The sequence below is a fragment of the Somniosus microcephalus genome, chromosome 16 (assembly GCF_052327205.1).
Source record: "Somniosus microcephalus isolate GS21.2 chromosome 16, FLI_Smic_1.0, whole genome shotgun sequence".
Classification (NCBI taxonomy): domain Eukaryota; kingdom Metazoa; phylum Chordata; class Chondrichthyes; order Squaliformes; family Somniosidae; genus Somniosus; species Somniosus microcephalus.
In genome coordinates, this window is record NC_141002.1 from 94,861,319 (window position 1) to 94,887,300 (window position 25,982).

Genomic DNA, 25,982 nt, shown 5'->3' on the forward strand with positions numbered 1-25,982 from the left:
CCTTCACTGTCAAATCGTAGACCCGAGACAGTGTCGGGTCATTTCGGGTCTCTCTCTCAATACCCGCATTGGTGACTGGTAAGCATTCGATGATGGTCGAGTGAAATATCTCGACAGGGTCAACTGCCGGTGCCTCTTCCGCTGTAGGTAGTGGCAGGCGCGACAGCCCATCAGCATTACCATGTTGCTTTGTACCTTTGAATTCGATATCATATTGATGTGCCCCTAGGAAAAGGGACCATCTCTGAAGCCTCTGCGCCGTCATAACCGGAACACCCTTCTTAGGGTTAAAAATGGAAACCAACGGCTGGTGATCTGTCAGCAGCGTAAACTTTTGGCCCTGCAGGTAATGGTTACATTTCTTAACTCCCCACACGAGGCTGAGAGCCTCCCTATCTATCTGAGCATAGTTGCGCTCTGCGGAGGTCAATGATCTGGATGCGAACGCAACGCCTTTCCAAGCCATTTGGAAACTTATGTGAGAGCACTGCCCCGATACCATATGGAGAAGCATCACAAGCTAAGCGAATAGGCAGCGTTGGGTTAAAGTGAGCCAACACTTCCTTAGAGGTGATCAGTGCCTTGCTTTTTTGAAAAGCCCGCTTACAATCATCGCTCCACTTCCATGGTATTCCCATTTGCAAAAGAGTGTTCAGCGGGTGTAACACCGTGGATAAATTTGGAAGAAACTTGTGGTAATAGTTAACCAACCCAAGGAACGACCTCAACTGGGATACATTTTCCGGAGCGGGAGCTTTCACAACAGCTTCGATCTTGTCAGGTGACTTATGGAGCCCCTCCTGGTCAATGACGTGACCGCAGTACGAGATTCGCTTCTGAAAGAACTCACATTTCTGGCGATTAACTCTGAGCCCATATTCTTTCAATCTGGTGAGCACCTGCTCCAAATTCGCGAGGTGATCCTTATCATCATCTCCTGTAATCAGAATGTCGTCCAGGTAGCATTGTGTGCCTGGAATTCCCTGCAATACCTGCTCCATGGCCCTTTGCCAAATCGCTGGAGCCGATGCCACTCCAAAAACCAGTCTATTATACCGATATAAGCCCTATGTGTGTTGATCGTGAGATACTGGCGTGACGCTTCATCAACTTCCATCTGTAGGTACGCCTGCGCCAGGTCTATCTTGGTGAAGTGTTTCCCGCCAGACAGCGAAGCGAAGATATCTTCAATCCGCGGAAGCGGATATTGCACCGTGTGAAGAACCGGATTAACAGTGATCTTGAAATCGCCACAGATGCGAACCTTCCCAGGTTCCCCCGGCTTGTTGCTCAACGAACACTTCATGACAGGAACAATGGGTGTGGCCCATTCGCTCCAGTCCACCTTTGACAGTACTCCTGAACGTTCTAGCCCTTCCAGCTCTGCTTCCACAGCAGGTCGTATCGCATAAGGTACCGGTCTGGCTTTGAAAAATTTTGGGTTTGCATGTTCTTCAACCTTGATGTTTGCCGTAATTCCTTTCAGTGTTCCCAGTCCCTGTTGGAACACCTCCTTAGCATCGTCCAATATTTTGGACAGTCGTTTAGGTTTGACGTCGTCCTCTTTACAGGAATCTACAGTCAGTGCTTGTATGGAATGCCAGTCCACATTTATTCTCCGGATCCATTCCCGTCCCAGTAGTGGCGGACCTCCATCAGGTAACACATACAAGTCCATTTTTTGACTTTCTTTACCATTGTAGACCACATTTACTTTTATCTTTCCGATGGGGTATACTATTTGCCCCGTGTATGTTTTCAATACAATCTCCGTATCCCTCAGGGGAATGTGCGAGAATAACCTTTTGTAATCTTGCTTATTCATGACCGTCAATGCCGATCCAGTGTCCAATTCCATCTTCACTTGGACTCCTGCTATCCGAAGCATGACCCAGATAGTTTGGTGGTCTGCTGTGTTACCCGCATTATGTATTTTTAGACAACCCAGTTCCTTACTGCTGGAGTCTGAATCCGTCTTCTGTTCATCCGAACTGTTCTCTGTCACCTTGTGTACTTTTTTGTACTTCTCCTGCGGCGACTTTTTGCTGCTGGTCTTCTTTCCTGACCGGCATACTCTCGCTATGTGACCAAGTTTGCCACATTGCCTGCATTCTTTATCTTTGAACCAGCACTGGTTCCGGTCATGCGTTGTCCTTCCGCAACGATAGCACTTTACTGCGCCCAATGCCATTTCATTGGTGCTGAATTCCAATGGCCTTTGCTGTATCTCTGCAGCGCCTCGTGCTGCTGCCTCGTGCGATGTTGCAATGCTGAAAGCTTTGTCCAGCGTAAGATCCTATTCCTCTAGCAGTCGCTTCTGGGTTCCTTCCCTTAGGAGCCCACACACAAACTTATATCTCAGTGCGTCTGCTAGTCCTGTACCGAACTGACAGTACTTTGATAACTTGCGCAGTTCGATTAAGAATTCAGCGTTGCTTTCCTCTTTAAGTTGAATTCTTTTGTAGAATTTAAATCGTTCCGCTATCAGCAGCGGCGTGGGGTTTAAATGCTCTTGCAGGATAGTAACAATATCTGCGAAACTCTTTCCTACCGGTTTATCTGGTGTTACAAGGTTCCTTAATAACCCGTACGTCTTCGCACCCATCGAGTTTAATAGGGTTAGTGCTTTCTTATCCTCCGGTACCTCATTCGTTGTACAGTAAACTTCGACGCGTTCCACATAAGTGGCCCAATCTTCCACATCGCTATCAAAAGCAGTGATGTTACCCGTTTTTGGCATCCTTGTTGAGTTTCCTTTCCTTCGGATATGATTATTATTTTATTTAATTTTTTTCAAAATGGCGGCTTCCCGCACTTGGCGGCTTTTCCCGCGCTTGTCTTCTTCCCCCGCCGACTCAAAATGGCGATTACCGCGCTGTTGCCGTTCTCGCCTCCCAACGGTCCTTTATTTTCCCCTACGCTGCTGCTCTTGTTCCCCGCCGCTCCCGCGGTCCTTGTGGACATAAACGCTTTTCTGGCTGCTGCGCGTCTTTGCCCCGATTGCAGTCCGGCCTCTGACACCGGCTGCGGTCGTGTTCTCTGCCCTTTTTGTCGTTTCCCTCCCCTTCTCTTACTGACAACTCGGCCGACTTCCCCCCCCGTGCCGCTCGATCGGGCTTACCCGCCGCTGTCGTCGAAGGGATGTTCACTGATGTTTGACTTCGTGGCCAGAACCCAACCCGGGTTCCCGATTGCCTCCCGTGCTATGCAGTGCCCAGCAGGATGTTGAGGGTGGATGTCCTTGATCGACGCCCGTTTCAGAGGCGAAGCTTCCTTTGATGCAACTGCTGCTAGGTAAGATCAGACTCGTCGCCACTGTTGAGTCTGTGTTTCCAAATGTAGTTATGCTGAATAACTGGACACAGACTACAGAAATAATTAAACAGGTCTTTAGTAATTGAGGGTCAGGGCTGAACTGGAATACACTTTGCTCCACAGGGTTTATATACCGGTGTGGTCACCACTGGTACTACAATGTACAGGAGCCATCAAAAAGTAGTCCATCACCTTAAGGTATCCTCTTAAGGTGGTACAGGTTACATACACTACAGGGTGCACGCCTCAAGTTCGGGTATAATTGCTGCACGTATTTGATACTCGGTGGAAGAATCCTTTCTCTGGGATGAGACTGAGATTTTCCCCCTGCATATGCTTGAATAAAGATTGTGAAATTTATCCAAGGTGTTCGTCTGGTGAATTCGTGGTTGCTATAGGGCAAGCGTCGACCCCTTATTTCAGGGGGTCCGCTTGAGAGGAGGGAAGACTTCTCTTTTACCCCAACACAGGAGCTTAGAAGCTCAGGAACACAGGTACACAGGAGCTCAGGAGCTTAGAAACACAGTAACACGGGGCTTAGAAATACAGGAGCTCAGGAACACAGGAGCTCAGAAATACAGGAGCTTAGGAACACAGGAGCTTAGGAACACAGGACCTCAGGAGCTCAGAAACACAGGAGCTTAGGAACACAGGAACACGGGAGCTTAGAAACCCAGGAGCTTAGAAACACAGGAACACAGGAGCTTAGAAACACAGGACCTCAGGAACACTGGAGCTTAGAAACACAGGAACACGGGAGCTTAGAAACCCAGGAGCTTAGAAACACAGGACCTCAGGAACACGGGAGCTTAGAAACACAGGAACACGGGAGCTTAGAAACAGGAACCCGGGAGCTTAGAAACACAGGACCTCAGGAACACAGGAGATTAGAAACACAGGAGCTTAGGGACACAGGAGCTTAGGGACACAGGAGCTTAGGGACACAGGAGCTTAGGGACGCAGGAGCTTAGAAACACAGGAGCTTAGAAACACAGGAGCTTAGGGACACAGGAGCTTAGGGACACAGGAGCTTAGGGACACAGGAGCTTAGGGACTTAGGGACACAGGAGCTTAGGGACACAGGAGCTTAGGGACACAGGAGCTTAGGGACACAGGAGCTTAGGAACATAAGAAATAGGAGCAGGAGTTGGCCATTCGGCCCTTCGAGCCTGCTCCGCCATTCAATGAGATCATGGCTGATCTTCTGCCTCAACTCCATTCACCGGCCCTATCGCCATATCCCTTGATGCCCTTACTAGTCAGAAATCTATCGACTTCTGTTTTGAATATACCCAATGACTGAGCCTCCACCGCCCTCTGGGGTAGAGAATTCCAAAGATTCACCACCCTCTGTGTGAAGAAATTTCTTCTCATCTCAGTCCTGAATGGCCTACCCTTTATCTCGAGGCTGTGGCCCCTGGTTCTAGACTCCACAGATAAGGGAAACATTCTCCCAGCATCCATCCTATCAAGCCCTGTAATAATTTTGTATGCTTCAATGAGATCCCCTCTCATTCTTCTGAATTCAAGAGAATACAGGCCTAGTTTACTCACTCTTCTCATACGACAGTGTTGCCATCCCAGGAATCAATCTCGTGAACCTTCATTGCACTCCCTCTATGGCAAGTATATCCTTCTTTAGGTAAGGAGACCAAAATTGTACACAGTACTCCAGGTGTGGTCTCACCAAGGCCCTATATAATTGGAGTAAGACTTCTTTACTCCTGTACTCAAATCCTCTTGTAATGAAGGCCAGCATACCATTTGCCTTCCTAATGGCTTGCTACACCTGCGCATTCACTTTCAGTGACTCATGTACAAGAACACCCAGGTCCCTTTGAGCATCTGCATTCCCCAATCTTTCACCATTTAGGAAATACTCTGTCTTTCTGTTTTTTCTACCAAAGTGGATAACTTCACATTCATCCACATTATATTCCATCTGCCATGTTCTTGCCCACTCACTGAGCTTGTCGAGATCCCCTTGAAGCCTCTTCACATCCTCTTCGCAACTGACACTGCCGCCTAGCTTTGTATCATCAGCAAATTTGGAAATGTTACATTTAGTCCCCTCATCCAAATCATTGATATAGATTGTGAATAACTGGGGCTCAAGCACCGATCCTTGCGGTACCCCACTAGTTACAGCCTGCCATTCTGAAAAAGACCCGTTTATCCCTACTCTTTGTTTTCTGTCTGTTAACCAATTCTCAATCCATGCTAGTATATTACCCCCAATTCCATGTGCCCTAATTTTGTTCACCAACCTCTTGTGTGGGACCTTATCGAAGGCCTTCTGAAAATCCAGATACACCACATCTACCGGCTCCCCTTTGTCTACTCCACTAGTTACATCCTCAAAGAACTCCAATAGGTTTGTCAAACAAAATTTCCCTTTCATAAATCCATGTTATTATTCTTGTTATTAATATTACTATTAGTTTCTAAGTGCCCAGTTATTGCATCCTTTATAATAGATTCCAGCATTTTTCCAACTACTGATGTGAGACTAACAGGTCTGTAGTTCCCCTTTTGCTCTCTCCCTCCTTTCTTAAATAGCGGGGTTACATTTGCTATCCTCCAATCTGCAGGAACCATTCCAGAATCTATAGAATTCTGGAAGACGACAACCAATGCATCCACTATTGCAATGGCCACCTCTTTGAAACCCTAGGATGTAGGTCATCCAGTCCTTGGGATGTGTTGACTTTTAGTCCCATTAATTTTGCTAGTACTGTTTTTTTACTAATAATTTCTTTAAGTTCCTCATTCTCGTCACACCCTTGGTTTTCTCGTATTTCTGGGAGGTTTTTTGCGTCTTCCTCCGTGAAGACAGAAACAAAGTATTTATTTAGTTTCTCTGCCATTTCCTCACTATAAATTCTCCCGTCTCTGACTGTAAAGGACCTACATTTACCTTCGCCAGTCTTTTCCTTTTCATATACCTATAGAAGATTTTACAATCCGTTTTTATATTTTTCGCTAGTTTGTGCTCATATTCCATTTTCCCTTTATCAATTTCTTGGTTCCCCCTTTGCTGATTTCTGAAAAGTTCCCAATCCTCAGGCTGACCGCTTTTTCTGGAAACTTTACAAGCTTCCTCCTTTGACTTAATACTAGCTTAAATTTCTTTTGTTAGCTATGGTTGGATCACTTTTCCTTTTGGGTTTTTATGCCCTAGAGGAATATATGTTTGTTGCAAATTATGCATTATTTCCTTGAATGTTAGCCATTGTATGTCCACCTTCATACCTTTTAGTGTAGTCTCCCAATCTACCATGGCCAACTTGTCCCTCACACCCTTGTACTTTCCTTTGTTTAGATTAAAGACCTTAGTTTCAAATTGGACTACATCACTCTCAAACTTAATGTAAAATTCAATCATATTATGGTCACTTGTCCCTAAAGGCCCCTTTACCACAAGATTATTGATTAGCCCTTTCTCATTACACAGTACCAGATCCAGAATAGCCTGTTCCCTGGTTGGTTCCTCCACATACTGATCCAGGAAGCCATCTCGCATGCATTCCAAGAATTCGTCCTCCACACTATTAGTGGTAATTTGATTTGCCCAGTCAATATGTAGATTAAAGTCTCCCATGATTACCGTATTGCCCTTGTTACATGCACTTCTAATCTCTTGATTGATACTGTGCCCTACATTGCCATTACTGTTTGGTGGCCTATACACAATGTTTTCCGCCCTTTGCTGTTCCTTAGCTCCACCCAAACTGATTCCAGTTGTACATCACGATCTGCCAAGCCAAGATCTTTTATCTCTACCGTACCGATCTCATCCCTTATTAACAGCGCTACGCCACCTCCTTTTTCTTTTTGTCTGTCCTTCCTAAATGTTGAGTACCCTAGAACATTCAGTTCCCAGCTTTGGTTACCCTGCAACCATGTCTCTGTAATGGCAATTACATCATACCCATTTACTTCTATTAGTGCCATTAATTCATCCACCTTGTTGCGATTGCTACGTGCATTTAGATAAAGTGCCTTCAACTTGGCCTGTTTAATATTTTTCTGCACTTTGACTCTCTTTACTGTTGGCCTTTGTTTCTGCTCCCTACTAGTTTTGCTGACTACTTTTCTAACTTGCACTTCCAGCTTTGTTTCTCTCCATTCTGGGTCCATACTTAGGTTTCCAGCCCCCTGACAAACTAGTTTAAATCCTTCCCAACAGCACTAGCAAACCCCCCTGCGAGGATGTTGGTCCCATTTCTGCCGAGGTGTAACCCGTCCAGCTTGTACAGGTGCCACCTTCCCCAGAATCGGTCCCAATGCCTCAGGAATTTAAATCCCTCCCTCCTACACCATCTCTCCAGCCATGCATTCATCTGGTCTATTCTCCTATTTCTGCTCTCGCTAGCAAGTGGCACTGGGAGTAATCCTGAGATTACTACCTTTGAGGTCCTGCTTTTTAATTTATTTCCTAGCTCCCTATATTCTGCTTGCAGGACCTCGTCCCTCTTTCTACCTATGTTGTTGGTACCGATATGGACCACGACCTCTGGCTGTTCACCCTCCCCCTTCAGAATGTCCTGCAGCCGCTCAGTGACATCCTTGACCCTGGCACCAGGGAGGCAACGTACCATCCTGGAGTCACGTCTGCGGCCTCAGAAACGTCTATCTGTTCCCCTTACGATAGAATCCATATTCTTTTTCCCACTCTTTTTCCTCCCTTCCTGTACATCTGAGCCACTCGTAGTGCCATGGACTTGGCTCTTGCTGCATTCCTCTGAGAAACCATTCCCCCCAGCATTATCCAAAATGGAAAATCTGTTGGAGAGGGAGATGGACCCAGGGGACTCCTGCACTACCTTCCTAGTTCTTTTACCCTGTCTGCCTGTGCACTCTTTACCTGCGGTGTGACCACCTCGTTAAACGTGCTATCCATGAAGATCCCAACCATGCGGATGCTCCACAGTGACTCCAGCCGCAGCTCCAGCTCTGAAACGCAGATTTCGAGTAGCTGCAGCTGGAGATATTTCCTGCACACGTGTTCGCCCTGGACACTGAAAGTGTCCCCGACTTCCCACATAGCCCAGGAGGAGCACATAGGAGCACAGGGACATAGGAGCACAGGTGTAATGTATGTACTTTTAAGGGGAGAACTACTTTTTACAGCTCCTGTATACTGTAGTACCGGCAGTGACCACACCTGTATATAAACCCTGAGTAGGGATCTGTACAGTTAGTTTTAGAGTAACCCTCATCCAGTAAACACCTGTTGATTGTTCCCTGCAGTCTCTTGTCTAATTATTGAAGGGCACAACATCAAGATACACGGATCTAACAACAGGAACATAGGAGCACAGGAACAGGAGGAGGCCATTCAGCCCCTCAAGCCTGTTCCGCCAATGAGATGATAGCTGATCTGCGACTTAACTCCATATACCCGCCTTTGCCCCATATCGGGTAACGTAACAAAGTAACATAACCACTATACCACCACTGTACCCGATTATGTTAGAGCCATAGTCATAGAGTTATACAGCACAGAAAGAGGCCCTTTGGCCCATCGTGTCCGCACCAGCCATCAAGCCCTGTCTATTCTAATCCCATTTTCCAGCACTTGGTCTGTAGCCTTGTATGCTATGGCTTTTCAAGTGCTCATCTAAATGCTTCTTGAATGTTGTGAGGGTTCCTGCCTCTACCACCCTTTCAGGCAGTGAGTTCCAGATTCCAACCACCCTCTGGGTGAAAAAGTTTTTCCTCAAATCCCCCCTAAACCTCCTGCCCCTTACCTTGAAACTATGCCCCCTGGTTATTGACCCCTCTACTAAGGGGAAAGGTTCCTTTCTATCTACCCTATCTATGCCCGTCATAATTTTGTACACCTTAATCAGGACCCCCCTCAGCTCTAAGGAAAACAACCCCAACCTTTTTAAAAAATTTGTTTATGGGATGTGGGCGTCGCTGACAATGCCAGCATTTATTACCCATCCCTAGTTGCCCTTGAGAAGGTGGTGGTGAGCCGCCTTCTTGAGCCGCTGCAGTCCGTGTGGTGACGGTACTCCCACAGTGCTGTTAGAGAGGGAGTTCCAGGATTTTGACCCAGCGACGATGAAGGATCGGCGATATATTTCCAAGTCAGGATGGTGTGTGACTTGGAGGGGTACTTGGAAGTGGTGGTGTTCCCATGCGCCTGCTGCCCTTGTCCTTCTAGGTGGAAGAGGTCGCGGTTTTGGGAGGTGCTGCCGAAGAAGCCTTGGCGAGTTGCTGCAGTGCATCTTGTAGATGGTACACACTGCAGTCACGGTACGCCGGTGGTGGAGGGAGTGAACGTTTAAGGTGGTGGATGGGGTGCCAATCAAGTGGGCTGCTTTGTCCTGGATGGTGTCGAGCTTCCTGAGTGTTGTTGGAGTTGCACTCATCCAGGCAAGTGGAGAGTATTCCATCACACTCCTTACTTGTGCCTTGTAGATGGTGGAAAGGCTTTGGGGAGTCAGGAGGTGAGACAGTCGCTGCAGAATACCTAGCCTCTGACCTGCTCTTGTTGCCACAGTATTTATGTGGCTGGTCCAGTTAAATTTCTGGTTAATGGTGGCCCCCAGGATGTTGGTAGTGGGGGATTCGGCAATGGTAATGCCATTGAATGTCAAGGGGGGGTGGTTAGACTCTCGCTTGTTGGAGATAGTCATTGCCTGGCACTTGTGTGGCGCGAATGTTACCTGCCACTTATCAGCCCAAGTCTGAAAGTCGTCCAGGTCTTGTTGCATGCGGGCATGGACTGCTTCATTATCTGTGGAGTCGTGAATGGCGCTGAACACTGTGCAGTCATCAGCGAACATCCCCATTTCTGACCTTATGTTGGAGGGAAGGTCATTGATGAAGCAGCTGAAGATGGTAGGGCCTAGGACACTGCCCTGAGGAACTCCTGCAGCGATGTCCTGGGGCTGTGATGATTGACCTTCAACCATCTTCCGTTGTGCTAGGTATGACTCCAGCCAGTGGAGCGTTTTCCCCGATTCCCACTGACTTCAGTTTTACTAGGACTCCTTCATGCCAGACTCGGTCAAATGCTGCCTTGATGTCAAGGGCAGTCATTCTCACCTCACCTCTGGAATTCAGCTCCTTTGTCCATGTTTGGACCAAGGCTGTAATGAGGTCAGGAACCGAGCGGTCTTGGTGGAACCCAAACTGGGCATCAGTGAGCAGGTTATTGGTGAGTAAGTGCCGCTTGATAGCACTGTCGATGACACATTCCATCACTTTGCTGATGATTGAGAGTAGACTGATGGGGCGATAATTGGTCGGGTTGGATTTGTCCTGTTTTTTGTGGACAGGACATACCTGGGCAGTTTTCCACATTGTCGGAGAGATGCCAGTGTTATAACTGTACTGGAACAGCTTGGTTGGAGGCGCGGCTAGTTCTGGAGCACAAGTCTTCAGCATGATAGCCGGGATGTTGTCGGGGCCCATAGCCTTTGCTGTATCCAGTGCGCTCAGCCGTTTCTTGAGATCACGTGGAGTGAATCAAATTGGCTGAAGACTGGCTTCTGTGATGGTGGGGACCTCGGGAGTAGGCCGATATGGATCATCCACTCGGCACTTCTGGCTGAAGTTGGTTGCAAACGCTTCAGCCTTGTCTTTTGCACTCACGTGCTGGGCTCCACCATCATTGAGGATGGGGATATTCTTGAGCCTCCTCCTCCCGTTAATGGTCCACCACCATTCACGACCGGATGTGGCAGGACTGCAGAGCTTTGATCTAATCCGTTGATTGTGGGATCGCTTAGGCCTGTCTATAGCATGCTGCTTCCGCTTTTTAGCATGCATGTAGACTTGTGTTGCAGCTTCCCCAGGTTGGCACTGCATTTTTAGGTACGCCTGGTGCTGCTCCTGGCATGCTCTTCTACACTCATTGTTGAACCAGGGTTGGTCCCCTGGCTTGGTGGTAATGGTAGAGTGAGGGATATGCCGGGCCATGAGGTTACAGATTGTGGTGGAATACAATTCTGCTGCTGCTAATGGCCCACAGTGCCTCATGGATGCCCAGTTTTGAGCTGCTAGATCTATTCTGAATCTATCCCATTTAGCACAGTGGTAGTGCCACACAACACGATAGAGGGTGTTCTCAGTGTGAAGATGAGACTTCGTCTCCACAATGATTGGTAGCAGTGACCACCGCACAATGCTGTCATGGACAGATGCATCTGCGACAGGTAGATTGGTGAGGACGAGGTCAAGTAGGTTTTTCCCTCATGTTGGTTCACTCACCACCTGTCGCAGGCCTAGACTGGCAGTTATATCTGGGCAATTTGGCACAGTCTCTCTTCATAGCTGAAGCGCTCCAGCCCAGGTAACATCCTGGTGAATCTCCTCTGCACCCTCTCCAATGCAATCACATCCTTCCTATAGTATGGCGACCTGAACTGCACACAGTATTCCAGGTGTGGCCTAACTGGTGTTTTGTACAGCTCCATCATAACCTCCCTGCTCTTATATTCTATGCCTCGGCTAATGAAGGCAAGTATCCCATATGCCTTTTTAACCACCTTATCTACCTGTCCTGCTGCCTTCAGGGATCTATGTACATGCACACCAAGGTTCCTCTGATCCTCCCTAGGATCCTACCATTCATTGTGTATTCCCTTGCTTTGTTAGTCCTCCCAAAATGCATCACCTCACACTTTTCAGGGTTAAATTTGCCACTGTTCTGCCCATCTGACCAACCCGTCTATATCGTCCTGTAGCCTGAGGCTTCCCTCCTCGCTATTTACCACTCCACCAATTTTTGTGTCATCTGCGAACTTACTGATCATACCTCCTACATTCATATCTAAATCATTAATGTACACTACAAACAGCAAAGGACCCAGCACCGATCCCTGCGGTACACCACTGGACACAGGCTTCCAGTCACAAAAACAACCTTCGACCATCACCCTCTGCCTTCTGCCACTAAGCCAATTTTGGATCCAATGTGCCAAATTGCCCTGAATTCCATGGGCTCTTACCTTCTTGACCAGTCTCCCATGCAGGACTTTGTCAAAAGCCTTACTGAAGTTCAGTCAGTAATCCAGAGGCCTGGTCTAATGATCCGGAGACGTGAGTTCAAATCCCACCACAGCAGCCGGGGAATTTAAATTCAGTAAATTAAATAAATCTGGAATAAGAAACTAGTGAAATTACCAGATTGTCGTAAAAACCATTTGGCTCACTAATGTCCTTTAGGGAAGTAAAGCTGCTGTCCTTACCCGGTCTGGCCTATATGTGACTCCAGACCCACAGCAATGTGCTTGACTCTTAACTGCCCTCTGAAATGGCCCAGCAAGCCACTCAGTTGTATTCAAGAAAGCGGCTCACCACCACCTTCTCGAGGGCAATTAGGGATGGGCAATAAATGCTGGCCTTGCCGGAGATGTCGACAGCCAATGAATTAAACAAAAAATCCCTCGATACCTGTGGTTAACAAAAGCTATCAATCACAGATTTAAAATTAATAATTGATCTAGCATCAATTGCCGTTTGCGGAAGAGAGTTCCAAACTTCTACCACCCTTTGTGTGTAGAAGTGTTTCCTAATTTCTTAGGTCTGGCTCTAATTTTTAGACTGTGCCCCCTAGTCCTAGAATCCCCAACCAGCGGAAATAGTTTCTCTCTATCTACCCTATCTGTTCCCCTTAATATCTTGAAAACTTCAATCAGATCACCACTTAACCTTCTAAATTCAACCCTAATTTGTGTAATCTCTCCTCGTAATTTAACCCTTGGAGTCAGGGTATCATTCTGGTAAACCTACGCTGCACTCCCTCCAAGGCCAGTATATCCTTCCTAAGGTGTGGTGCCCAGAACTGCTCACAGTGCTCCAGGTGTGGTCTAACCATGGCTTTGTACAACTGCAGCATAACTTCTACCCCCTTGTACTCTAGTCCTCTAGATATAAAAGTCAGCATTCCATTAACCTTTTTGATTATTTTCTGTACCTGTCCATGACATTTTAATGATCGATGTACCTGGACCCCCCCCAAGTCTCTCTGGACATCCACTGTGTTTAGCTTTTCACCATTCAGAAAGTACCCTGTTCTATTCGTTTTAGGTTCAAAGTGGATGATCTCACATTTGCTGACATTGAAATCCATTTGCCACAGTTTTTCCCTATCTATCAATCTCCCTTTGTAATTTTATGCTTTCATCTACGCTGCCTACAATGCCGTTGGATTACATAGGATATACAGCACAAGTATATATAGGCTATTTGGCCCAACTAGTCCCTGCCGGCATTTATGCTCCACTCAAGTAGCACCCTCACTGGAGTTAGAAGGTTGTGGGTTAAAGTCCCACTCCAGAGACTTGAGCACAAAAATCTAGGCTGACACTCCAGTGCAGTACTGAGGGAGTGCCGCACTGCCGGAGGTGCCGTCTTTCGGATGAGACGTTAAACTGAGGTCCCGTCTGCCCACTCAGGTGGACATAAAAGATCCCATGGCACTATTTCGAAGAAGAGCAGGGGAGTTCTCCCCGGTGTCCTGGGGCCAATATTTATCCCTCAACCAACATCACTAAAACAGATTATCTGGCCATTCACATTGCTGTTTGTGGGAGCTTGCTGTGCACAAACTGGCTTCCACATTTCAACAGTGACTACACTTCAAATAGTACTTCATTGGCTGTGAAGTGCTTTGGGTGTCCAGCTGTCCTGAAAGTTGCTATATAAATGCAAGTTTTTCTTTTATAACCCTCTATTCCCTTTCCCCTCATATACCCTTAAATGAAATAAAAACAGAAAATGCTGGAAAGTGCTGCCTCTGCCCTCATTTTTTCCAGATGGCAGCTGTTGATGATTCTGCCATTCCCATTTACATCTCATCTAGACTCATCTTTTGTTTCTTCACTTGTCCCATTACCATCGCCTTTTGCATTGTACAATCATACCATTTTGTCATTTAATCTCTCCTGCCTTCCACCCAATCACAGACCTTCCCTTTTATTCTTTCCTCCCCTCCCCCTGCATTTGCTTAAAACCGGTTACATCTCTAACTTTTTCCAGTTTTGATGAAAGGTCACAGACCTGAAACGTTAACTCTGTTTCTCTCACCATAGCTACTGCCTGACCTGCTGAGTGTTTCCAGTATTTTCTGATTTTATTTCAGAGTACCAGCATCTGCAGTATTTTGTTTTTTCATACAAAGCAAGAGATTTGCAGACACAGTACCACCCCCACACACACCCGACTGAGAAAGGAGGATTGGAGATTGCATTATTGCGGGAGTCTACATTAGTATCTGGATTTTTAAAAATGATGAGAAAGACTTGCATTTCTATAGTGCCTTTCACAACCTCAGGACGTCCCAAAGCGCCTTACAGCCAACCTTTGAAGCGTAGTCACTGTTGTAATGTAGGAAACGTGGCAGCCAATTTGCGTACAAGATCCCAAAACCAGCAATGTGATAATGACCACGTACAGTACTGCACATTTGATTTTTTTAATTTTTGTTTGCTAAAAATAGCCTCGGTAGATAACCCTCTGTCATCCGGAATTTTTAATCAACCAGCACCATCCCGGTCCCGTTGGTGCCGGATACTAAAGAGTTTTTTTTAAGGTGATTTTGATTGAGGGATAAATATTGGCCCAAAACACCGGGAATGCCTCCATGGCCTCGTCTCCACCCCATCTCTAACCTCCTCCAGTCCTACCACCCTCTGGGAACTCTGTGTTCCTCAAACTCTGGCCTCTTCTTTTGCCCCACCATTGGCAGCTGTGCCTTCAGCCGTCGAGGCCCCCCAAGCTCTGGAATTCCCTCCCCTCCTTTAAAACCTACATCAACTAAGCTTTTGGTCACCCGTCCTAATGTATCCTTCAACTCTCGATTTTCACCTGATTACCCTCCTATGAAGCACCTTGGGACGTTTTACTACGTTAAAGGTGCTACGTAAATGCAAGTTGTTGCTAAGTCTTTGCGTATGGAAGACTTTGTAGGCCTGAAAACTAGCGCCTCACCCAGGCAGCATCATGTGTGCAGCTAGGTCTTCTCTTACTTGGTTGGAGAGGAGCATGTGTAGGTGCATCAAAGCCCGAGTGAGTTGTTTAAATTATAAATAATTGCGGCGCACAAAATTAACTGGTTCCCAAAGTACTTTGTTCCAGAATTGTCAACATTGATCATAAATATCATTTCCACATTTCACCAATCAAGAGTGACAAGACTGCAGACTAATTTAAGCTTATAAATCTGGATTTTAAGGGTGGCATACCTCCATATGTCAAAACCAAAAGAAATGATTCTCACCACTAAGTGATACCCTTTATTGGCCCAGGATTTGCTGGAGCGGGGTATCGGGGGGGTGAGTATCGTGATTTGGATTTTATTTCCCCCTCACCCTTCAGCTCCAATTAATTTTGCACTGAAAATTTCTGGCATGAGGTCAACGGGGCATCTGGGACCTTGGTGGTTGACGGGGGCCAATCTATCTCCTTAACCAATGAAATGCAAGGATTTGGATGGTTAGCAAAGCTCTGAACATTATAACAATTCACAACAAATCCAATTTGATGATTTTTTCTCTGGTCAGAAACATTTCTTGCTTTGCCAGCCAGGCACTAGCCTGTGTACTCAGTGACATTCGCATTCATTAAACCACTTTCCAATCTGTGCTCTTTGTTTCCTTCAGTTCTATTATTTAGTTGTATTCCCTAATAAATGTTTTTTCCTCTTAGGATTTGTTCCTTTTATGCTTTCCCTGGTTTAACTTGCATCCTGGTTGTGTGCTTTATATGGCATGTGCAGAACAATTATTAATTGCTAAATAACAGAAAATGCTGGAAAAACTCAGGTGGTCAGGCAACATCCGTGGAGAGAAATTTGAGTTGACGTTTCGGGTCGAAACCCTTCTTCAAAACTGGAAAGAAAAGAAAATAGATCGAAGGCAAGGCTGCGATCGAACAAAAGAGACAATAAAAGGTATTCGAAGCCAGACGAGATGGTAATAGGCCCGTGGAGACAAAAGGCAGCCGAGAGTAGGTGTGAAGTGTACTGGCAGGTAAGAGACAGCTGCCAGGTGAGAGAGAGAAACAAGGGGGGGGGGGGGGGGGGGGGAAAGAGAGGGGAGAGAAAAGGGAGGACCCAAAACAAAGGGGTGAAAAAAAATTAGTTAAAAAAGTAATAGGGGCCGAGGTTATGATCTGAAATTGTTGAACTCTATATGGATCCGGAAGGCTGCAAAGTGCCTAGTCGGAAGATGAGTTGCTGTTCCTCAAGTTTACGTTGAGCTTCCGTGGAACAATACAAGAGGCCAAGGACGGTGAGGTCCGAGTGGGAATGGAGCGGTGAATTAAAATGACAGGCAACCGGAAGCTCGGGGTCACCCTTACGGACTGAACGGAGGTGTTCCGCAAAGCGGTCACCCAATCTGCATTCGGTCTCCCCCACGTAGAGGAGACCGCATCGTGAGCAGCGAATACAGTACACTAGATTGCAAGAAGTACAAGTAAATCGCTGTTGCACCTGGAAGGTGTGTTTGGGGCCCTGGACAGTGGGAAGGCAGGGGGGGGTGTGGGTATAGGGGGGGGGGGGGGGGGGGGTGTGGGTATAGGGGCAGGTGTTACATCTCCTGCGCTTGCACAGGAAGGTGCCAAGCGAAGGGGAAGGGCTGTTTGGGGTGATAGAGGAGTGGACTAGGGTGTCTCGGAGGGAGCGGTCCCTACGGAATGCTGAAGGGGGAGAAGATGTGTTTGGTGGTGGGATCACTTTGGAGGTAGCGGAAATGGCGGAGGATGATCCGTTGAATGTGGAGGCTGTTGGGGTGAAAGGTGAGGACAAGGGGAACCCTATCGTGGTTCCAGGAGGGAGGGGCAGGGATGAGGGCAGAAGTGCGGGAGATAGAACGGGGTACCTATGCCGTGAAATAACAGTCCCAACTTTCTGCACCAAGTTTAATTCGTTTTTACAGTGCAAATGCAGCAATTACTTAACAGCATATCGATGAGGAAGGGAAGGCGAAGGATAGATTCTTGGGGGGACGCTAGAGGCAATGGTGCAGGGGTAGGAAGACTGGAACCAAGTGAGGACAGTCTGGACAATGGAGGAGGATAGCGTAGTTAACCATGTCACAGGCTACAGAGGATGAGGAGGGATAGTGTGCACCACAGTTAAAGGATGTAATGTGACATTAGTGCTGTGGCAGGGGCAGAAATGATTGGAGAGATTTCAAACAAGTTGCGGAAAGATGGGCACAGATTTAGGAGACAACGACAACATGGTGAAGGACTTGGGAGATGAAAAGGGAGGTTGGAGATGGAACGGTAGTTTGCAAGGACAGAGGTCAAGGGTTGGATTTTTGAGGGAGAGGACAACAATTTTGAAAGGGAACAGTACCCAAGAAGGAACCACTTAGTCAGTTAGCATGGGGGCCAGGAAGGGAAATAGTGTAATCAGCAGTTTAGTTGGAATGGGGGTGGGGTCAAGGGAGTAGAAGATGGGTCTCATGGACAAGATGAGCTCAGAGATGGCATGGAGAGATTGGAGAGAAACTAGAGACAGGTTCAGGGCGAGGAGTCTGGTGGGAGGTTTTGGCTTGGTGGGGAAGGGAAGCAACAGAGGCAACTGAATGGAAGGACTCAACCTTGCTGATGAAGACAAAATGACAAGTACCCATTATTCTTCAAAGGGTCAATAACTTGATCACAACAATGTGCATTAATAGCGTGCGAAGTCCCAAGGCACTTCAATGGTGCAAGGTAAACGGATGCTGACTCAAAGCTTAACTGAAAGTTTGTTCAAAGAAATGGGTTTTGAGATGGTCTAAAGGAGTCGAGGTGGAAAAATTAGGGAATTTCATAGAATTCTAGTCGCTGAAAACTTTGCCATAAATCCAATCTTTTCCTCTTTCTTTCTGTACCCGATTTGGCTCTAATTCACTTTATTTCCTTCTCCTGTCATTAGTGTTTCTTTCTCAATTCTCATTGGTTAAGAAGATACACTGTTGGGCCTGCTGTTCACCAAGGTCCCAGATGCCTTGTTGCCCTCACCGCACCATTCCAGCAAGTTGCAGCATAATTTTTTAAAATATATCCTAGGGGCTGCCACGGTGTTAGTTTGTTGCTTTGTCTCCCTTGATCATGACATCATGGAAAGCATCTCAGAGATTATTTCCCTCTTCGCATACAGCTGGTTAGTCTTTGAACCTGGCATTTAGTTTCTCAAATGATTCAATTAGCACTTTATACAAACATACACTCGGAATACATGGCACCATTCAAGATGGCCCACATAATGCATTTAACAGTACGCTTAGCATCACAACAGCCATCTCAATTCCAGAGTGTGGCAGTGTCTGGTTTAAAATGTTTTGGAATGTACCTTAGACTAACTCCTTCCTCACCTCAACCTGTGTTTTACTCCCAATGAAAGTGACCTTACTGCTGTAAATCAGAATATAAACATAATACAGCTAACTTTTTACTGGAGGGTCTGTCAAGGGTGAAGCAGAAGTCTGCAGGAACCAAACAGATCAATATTTGAATTGTGCTGTCAGACGAACTTGGGTATTTCCCAAAACCAACACTGATGAAAGCAGCAGAGAGAAAATCCTGATCGGTCTACCTTTAACATTCTGCACTGGAGTAGCTTCTCCAGACTCCATCTCCATTTCCCACATTACAACAATAACTCCACTTCAAAAAAAAAAGTACTTCATTGACTGTAAAGCACTTTGAGACATCTGGTGGTTGTGAAAGGTGCTATATAAATGCAAGTCTGTCGTCCTTTTCCTGACAAAAATTTGAACAGGCAATTAAGAGTGGTTTCCTGTTGCTCTTGAAGTAGTCTTCTGAACGTGACCAAGTAGTTAAGTGATATATATTCCTATATAAACTGTTACTGTGTTCACCAATAATATAATTGCAGCTCATCAATTTATAGCCACATGATCAAAGTTTTGATTTTTATGGTACAGACCCATTTTAAATTGACATATCCCTGGTTCATGAAGTGGGCCAACATTCCCCCTCTCCAACAGGTTCTCTGACAATTCATTCATTTGCTTTGTGGGATTTTGCTGTATGCAAGTTACTATTTTTGCCTATATAACACATTGACGGCATCCATATTGCATTGCGCTGCTTTTGTACAATGTTAAGAATTTGTACAATTATGAATTAGGACAGATTCCCAGTTTCAAAGCAGCTGACAATAGATTAAAACCAAACTTTTACTCTGCATAGGCCAACATTAGAACCAGTTAGTTAATGATCTTTAATTAGCTCATGCAATAAAATGAGACGTCTGGGAAGGATGTGAAAAAGCCTATCCTGAGTGAGCTCTTGTCTGTAGTATATAATAAAATGATGAAATGGAACTTCATTCCCAAACATGCCCAATTTATTGATTGCTTAATTTAAAATAGGTTTTAACATTTACATTGTACAGTTTTCCATTTGTGTCTGCCATATACGTTACCCTTCTGCATTAATCGATTACATCTCATTCAAGGATATGAGTTATTGGAAATTTCAAACTAATCGCGTTCCAGTTTTACTGAGTAAACTGATCAGTACAACCAACTTAGCAATGAGCACTGTGAAGTTGGGGGGTGTTTGTGCAGCTTTGAGTGTTAGTGGATACTGGATACCAGTAGAATAAACTTAGAAATAGTAGATGCATTGCTGGTCATCTTCCAAAATTCGATAAGACTCTGGAACAGTTCCCATGGATTGGAGGGTAGCTAATGTTACCCCACTGTTCAAAAAAGGTGGGAGAGAAAACGGGGAATTATAGACCGGTAAGCCTGACATCGGTAGTGGGGAAAATGCTAGAATCCATTATAAAAGGATGTAATAGCAGAGCACTTGGAAAACAGTGACAGGATCGGACAAAGTCAACATGGACTTACCAAAGGTAAATCGTGTTTGACTAATCCACTGGAATTTTTTGAACATGCAACTGGTAAAATATATAAGGGAGAACCAGTGGATGTGGTGTATTTGGATTTTCAGAAGGCTTTCGATAAGGTCCCACGTAAGAGATTAGCATGTAAAGGCACATGGGATTGGGGGCAAGGTATTGACTTGGATAGAGAACTGGTTGGCAGACAGAAAGCAAAGAGTTGGAATAAACTGCTCTTTTTCCCCCCGAGTGGCAGGCAGTGACTAGTGGGGTACCGCAGCTATTCACAATATATATTAATGATGATCTGGACGAGGGAACTAGATGTAATATCTCCAAGTTTGCAGACGACACAAAGCTGGGTGGGCGTGTGTGCTGTGAGGAGGATGCCGAGAAACTCCAGTATGATTTGGACAGGTTGGATGATTGGGCAGAAGCATGGCAGATGCAATATAACAACGTGGATAAATGCAAGGTTATCCACTTTGGTGTCAAAAACAAAGGAGGCAGATTATCTGAATGGCAATAGATTGGGAGAAGGGGAAGTGCAACGGGACCTGGGCGCCCTTGTGCACCAGTCGCTGAAGGCAAGCATGCAGGTGCAGCAGGTGGTTAAGGCGGCAAATGGTATGTTGGCCTTCGTAGCGAGAGGATTTGAGTACAGGAGCAAGGATGTCTTGCTGCAGTTGTACAGGGCCTTGGTGAGACCACACCTTGAGTATTGTGTGCAGTTTTGGTCACCTTATCTGAGGAAGGATGTTCTTGCTATGGAGGGAGTGCAGTGAAGATTCACCAGGCTGATACCTGGGATGGCAGGAATGACGTATGAGGAGAGATTGGGTCGATTGGGCTTGTACTCGCTGGAGTTTAGATGAGAGGGGATCTCATTGAAACTTATAAAATTCTAACAGGACTAGACAGACTAGATGCAGGAAGGATGTTCCTGATGGTCGGGGAGTCCAGAACCAGGGGTCACAGTCTAAGGATAAGGGGTAAGCCATTTAGGACTGAGATGAGGAGGAATTTCTTCACCGAGAGTGGTGAACCTGTGAAATTCTCTACCACAGAAAACAGTTGAGGCCAATTTATTAAATATATTCAAGAAAGAGTTGGATATATTTCTTAAGGCTAAAGGGATCAAGGAATATGGGGAGAAAGCAGGGACAGGGTACTGAATTTGGATGATCAGCCATGATCTCACCGAATGACGGAGCAGGCTCGAGGGGCCGAATGGCCTACTCCTGCTCCTATCTTCTATGTTTCTATGTTTCCATTTGTGTCTGTCATATACGTTACCCTTCTGCATTAATCGATTACATCTCATTCAAGGATATGAGTTATTGGAAATTTCAAACTAATCGCGTTCCAATTTTACTGAGTAAACTGATCAGTACAACCAACTTAGCAATGAGCACTGTGAAGTTGGGGGGTGTTTGTGCAGCTTTGAGTGCTAGTGGATACTGGATACAGTAGAATAAACTGGTGGATGGTACAATAGGCAATTAACAGTTTGGTCATGTGGCAGGTCAATAAACAGACTATTTAAATGGTTTGAAGAACAGAGAAACAAGTTACCAACAGCAAATTAAAAACACTACCCAAGCAACCAAGAGGTGACAAACAACTTGCAGTTATATAGCGCCTTTAATGTCCCCAGAAGTGTTCAGACAAAATTTGACACTGAGCTAGAGATATTAAAACAGGTGACCAAAAGCTTAGTCAAAGCGGTAGGTTTAAAGGAGCAACTTAAAATGAGGAGAGGCGCGGAGAGGTTTAAGGAGGGAATTCCAGAGCTTAGGGCCGAGGCAGCTGAAGGCACGGCTGCCAGTGGCGGAGCGATGAAAATCAGGGACGTGCAAGAGGCCAGAATTGGAGGAGCGCAGAGATCTTGCAGAGTTGTAGGGCTGGAGGACATTAGAGACAGGGAAGGGGCAAGGGCGAGGCCATGGAGGGATTTGAACACAAGGGTAAGAACTTTGAGGTGTAGCCAGACTAGCAGCCAATGTAAAAGTCAGCAAGCACACAGGGGTGATGGGTGAACAGGACTTGGTGCGAGTTAGATGTTAGTCAACTAAGAGGCATTTTTATTTTTTTATTTTTTGGAAGATAGTTGCACAATACTCAACACTCAATATCACAGCACAAAGCAAACAGCTTTTTAAGATATGACTTGCATAAATGTTGAGATGATTGAGTTTTGATTAGTGCTTAACTTGACTGAACTCAATTAGCTATATATCCAGCCACCTTGTAGTTCCAGAAATGTATCTATTATACAAGGATAATCATTTTCTGGAAAACTGTCTGTGGGCAATATGGATTTCCATTCCAGAAACTGCTATTTATGGAAGCGAAGTATTCCTGTGGTCACTTACCCAAAGATTGCCATTATGGTACAAGATACCCCACACACACATCTACCAAGAGTGTGAGTGTAAGTTAAATTAAAACACACCTGACACAAGGAAAATATGACATGCATTACAGATGATTTTTTTTTTTAAACATTTAATAATTTGGTTCCAAAATTGACACTCAGCTGGCATTAGTAATATATAGAAATTGTCATAACTGGTCAAAATGGACACCGAAAGCCTAGTTCACTGGACTTTTTCCCTAGATGTTCCATCATTTTTCAAAGCTACAAAAGTACTTTGGACACATGAGAAATGGTAAATTTACAATTGAACAGAACATCCAGCTGTACAGTTTGTGATGCTCAAGTTCGCCCCCTCCACCCCCAAAAGTTAAGATAAAAATATAACCCTTTTCTGTAACAGGAAGATGTATTACATCTCCAAAGATTGTTCTAAATTTTAGCAGGACATGGTGTGAAAGCTTATTAGAGTGGGTGGGGAGTTCAAAGAAAACACCGTCTCTATTTACAGTAATCTACAGGCAGGTGTACTATGACTACTGCAACACTGAAGCAGTTTTGAACAGTTTCCCTGCCTAAGGTATGCCGCAATGAGTTACGAATCCTTGCGAATCTGGCCCCACCCCAAATCATTTCAGAAAGTGTGAATTTATCAAATATACAGTTGTACCAGAATACCATTGCACACTGGTTCAGTAGCATACATCAAGCCTGCATGATACCCCAGCCTCTTCAGTTAAAACCATGATATACTGTTTCCACTTTGAAATCAAGTACATTACATGATGCAGTGTTGTGTTTTTCCAGACTTTTTCTAGCATACCCAAAGGGGAGGACAGAAAAAAAAGCACAATTGGCTAAATAGAGGGAGAAGCTTATTTAAACCATTAAATGTCAAGAAAACAAAGTACGCATACTACATCTCAATAGATTTTCAAAAATGCCAACAGCCCTTGTGCGGAAAGGAAAAAAAGCCTAAAATTTTCCTAGGGAAGAAACAAATTATGCTCACATCTGACCAAGTCTAAGCCAATCTCAAAGGACACACACAGATAGACTAAGGTTATGATGCATTTGATTTAATCCATTTGATGAGTTGACAAATACTCCGAAGCATCTCATTATACATGGATGTATTCTTCCACTTAACATTTCACCCTTACTTATTTGTGAGGAAAAAAATATGCAGTTCATTTCCCAGAAACCTGAGAAACTAGATTCTGAAACAATCATTGAAAAATCCGTGTAAATATTTTGGGGCTTCACTGGGAAAGGGGCCATAACTGTTACAATACTTTAGCGTTTTTAGTAGTGTTATCTATTTGGCTACAAGTATTAGCTTTTTATCTACAATATTTAACAAAGTAAATCACAGGCATATTTAGTACAGTTTCAATAGAAACACCTTTTTCCTGAAAATACAGTAGTATTTGAAGAATTAGTTTCTCTCCATCATGTGTCAGGAAGCCTTCTACCTACAAACAGAAACAAAAGTATCTACAAACCTTGTAAACAGAACTGCATCATTTAGAACATAAATAATTCAAAATATTAACAGCCAAGTAGCAGAAATTAAAGTATCAATGAGCCAGGGCCAAAAAACACCATCCAGAAATCAAGAAAAACTAAATGTTCAGCTAACACACTGCTCAGGACAATTCTTAAAGTTGATTTTTCATCCTCTGTAACAGAACGAATCCTCAAAGCAAGTCATTTTTATACCAGGTTTGTGTGTCACTGAGTTCCAAAAGCACCCTTCGTCTGGCAGAAAGCTGAAAGTATCTACATTCTTGGTGTGTCTTCTGCTGAAGTCCAAGACAAGAATATCTTGTCAATCACACAGTGTAAAAGGACCCAATTTTTCTTTTCTTCTTGTAGCTCACTAGACCTAGTGTGTTAACATTTTGCTTACACTAGAGAGACGTTTCCAGACTATGCAGTGGGCTTCCTGGGGTTGAAGAGGTAGCAGACTTGCTTGTGTCGGTTGTAAGATGGATCCCACTGTCAACAGCATTGTTGTTTTCATTGAGAGATAATCTAGGTGAGGAATCAAGTTTTATCGGTGTTTCGTCTTCAGCATCACTTTCATCAATAAGAGGGATGTGAGTGTCAGAATCTTCTATTCTAAATTCTGGATGGGTCATAAAGTTGTGGATCGAGCTGCGAGATTCTGGTTTCTCTAATCCTTCATACAAGGAACTACGGAATGCATTCACCACTCGGAGCTGTAAGAAAAATATGCACGCGTCAGTTGTTCGACAAGGTGACGTGGATGAATCTGATAATGTTACGGTATGATTAAGCTGCATTGTGAGTTGAAATCCACAGTTACATAGCAACACACGTGAAATCTGTATCGTGCAGAATGCAGTGGAAGCTTGAAGAATTGGAAAAAACTTGTAAGACATTTTAGAACGGTAAATAAATCTAGAAACAAAGCATGTCACCTTGGTGTAAGCATTTAAGCTGATGTACCATAAAATACAAACAAAGCAGCAGTTAATGCATCAATACTTACCAGCTCCAAAGATTCATGTACCTCACTTTCTTGGAGATCAAGAATATTTTAAAAATGCAAAACAAGAGCTACAAAACAGGATCACCTCATGCGTGGGATTAGGATGCCACTGACTATGGATAAAAAGCCAAGCCTAAGATAAACACAGCATTAAGAAAATGAGACATGCGAAAACCCTAAGTAGTGACCTGTGTAAATGTTCAAGTATATGCCCAATGCTATCTGCACAAAATTTAAACCTGTCCAACATGGCATTGAATTGTACAGTGGCGGGTGGGGGGGGGGGGGGGGGGGGGAGAAAGAGGAAGAGAAAAGAGGGGAGACCGATAGATACACACACCGACTTAATAGGAAAGACATTTCATGCACAATATATGATTCAGTATTCTCATTTTTGCACAGGATTTGCTATTTGAATTCTGATCTTGGGCATACTGCTGAGGAAAGCATTAAGACCAACAATTTCCATTTCTAATATGAGAAATGTACTTAAGGTGCTTATGTTTTCCTTGAGAAGGCCAAAGATAGTCACCCTCTGCTATTCCTGTCCTCATCCTAGTGGGATTATCACCTACTGGGCCAGGAGAATGGAGAGAAAGTATATTCAAAATGGGCAATGTAGAAGAAACAATGATTGTATTAACCTGGAATTCAAATACATTTATATAAACATCGTTAAACATGTGAAAACCCAGGATTATTCCATCAAGTAAAGAACTTAAAAAGAATTTCTGTGATGAGCAAAGGGAGGGATGTTGGTATAGATAATAGCAGCGCAAAGCTCCCTCTATTCTTTCCTGACACTGCCTCTTAACCCTTTCATAATATCTCCTACTGCACTAAATTGACATTCCTCATTGCCAATTTGCATCATGTGCTCAGATGCACTAGGAGCTAGTTTGAAACTACACATTCATTTCAGAAATCTTGCAGCCAGG

At 44.8% G+C, this 25,982-nt stretch overlaps 1 protein-coding gene and 1 long non-coding RNA gene across 11 annotated transcripts in view; one reads left to right on the forward strand and one right to left on the reverse strand.

Annotated features, from left to right (window-relative positions):
* LOC147106401 (uncharacterized) overlaps positions 1-25,982 on the forward strand; it is a 101,340-nt gene that overhangs the window by 23,104 nt on the left and 52,254 nt on the right. The window lies entirely within an intron of this gene.
* atp2b1a (ATPase plasma membrane Ca2+ transporting 1a) overlaps positions 23,590-25,982 on the reverse strand; it is a 112,033-nt gene continuing 109,640 nt past the window's right edge. For 8 of the 9 annotated variants that reach the window (XM_086009470.1, XM_086009467.1, XM_086009466.1 and 5 more), the window contains one exon: positions 23,590-24,751. In XM_086009470.1, the coding sequence (XP_085865596.1) occupies positions 24,440-24,751 (312 nt within the window). In that variant the 3' untranslated portion in view covers positions 23,590-24,439. The remainder of the gene's footprint in view (positions 24,752-25,982) is intronic. The other variant, XM_086009474.1, reaches the window with a different exon arrangement.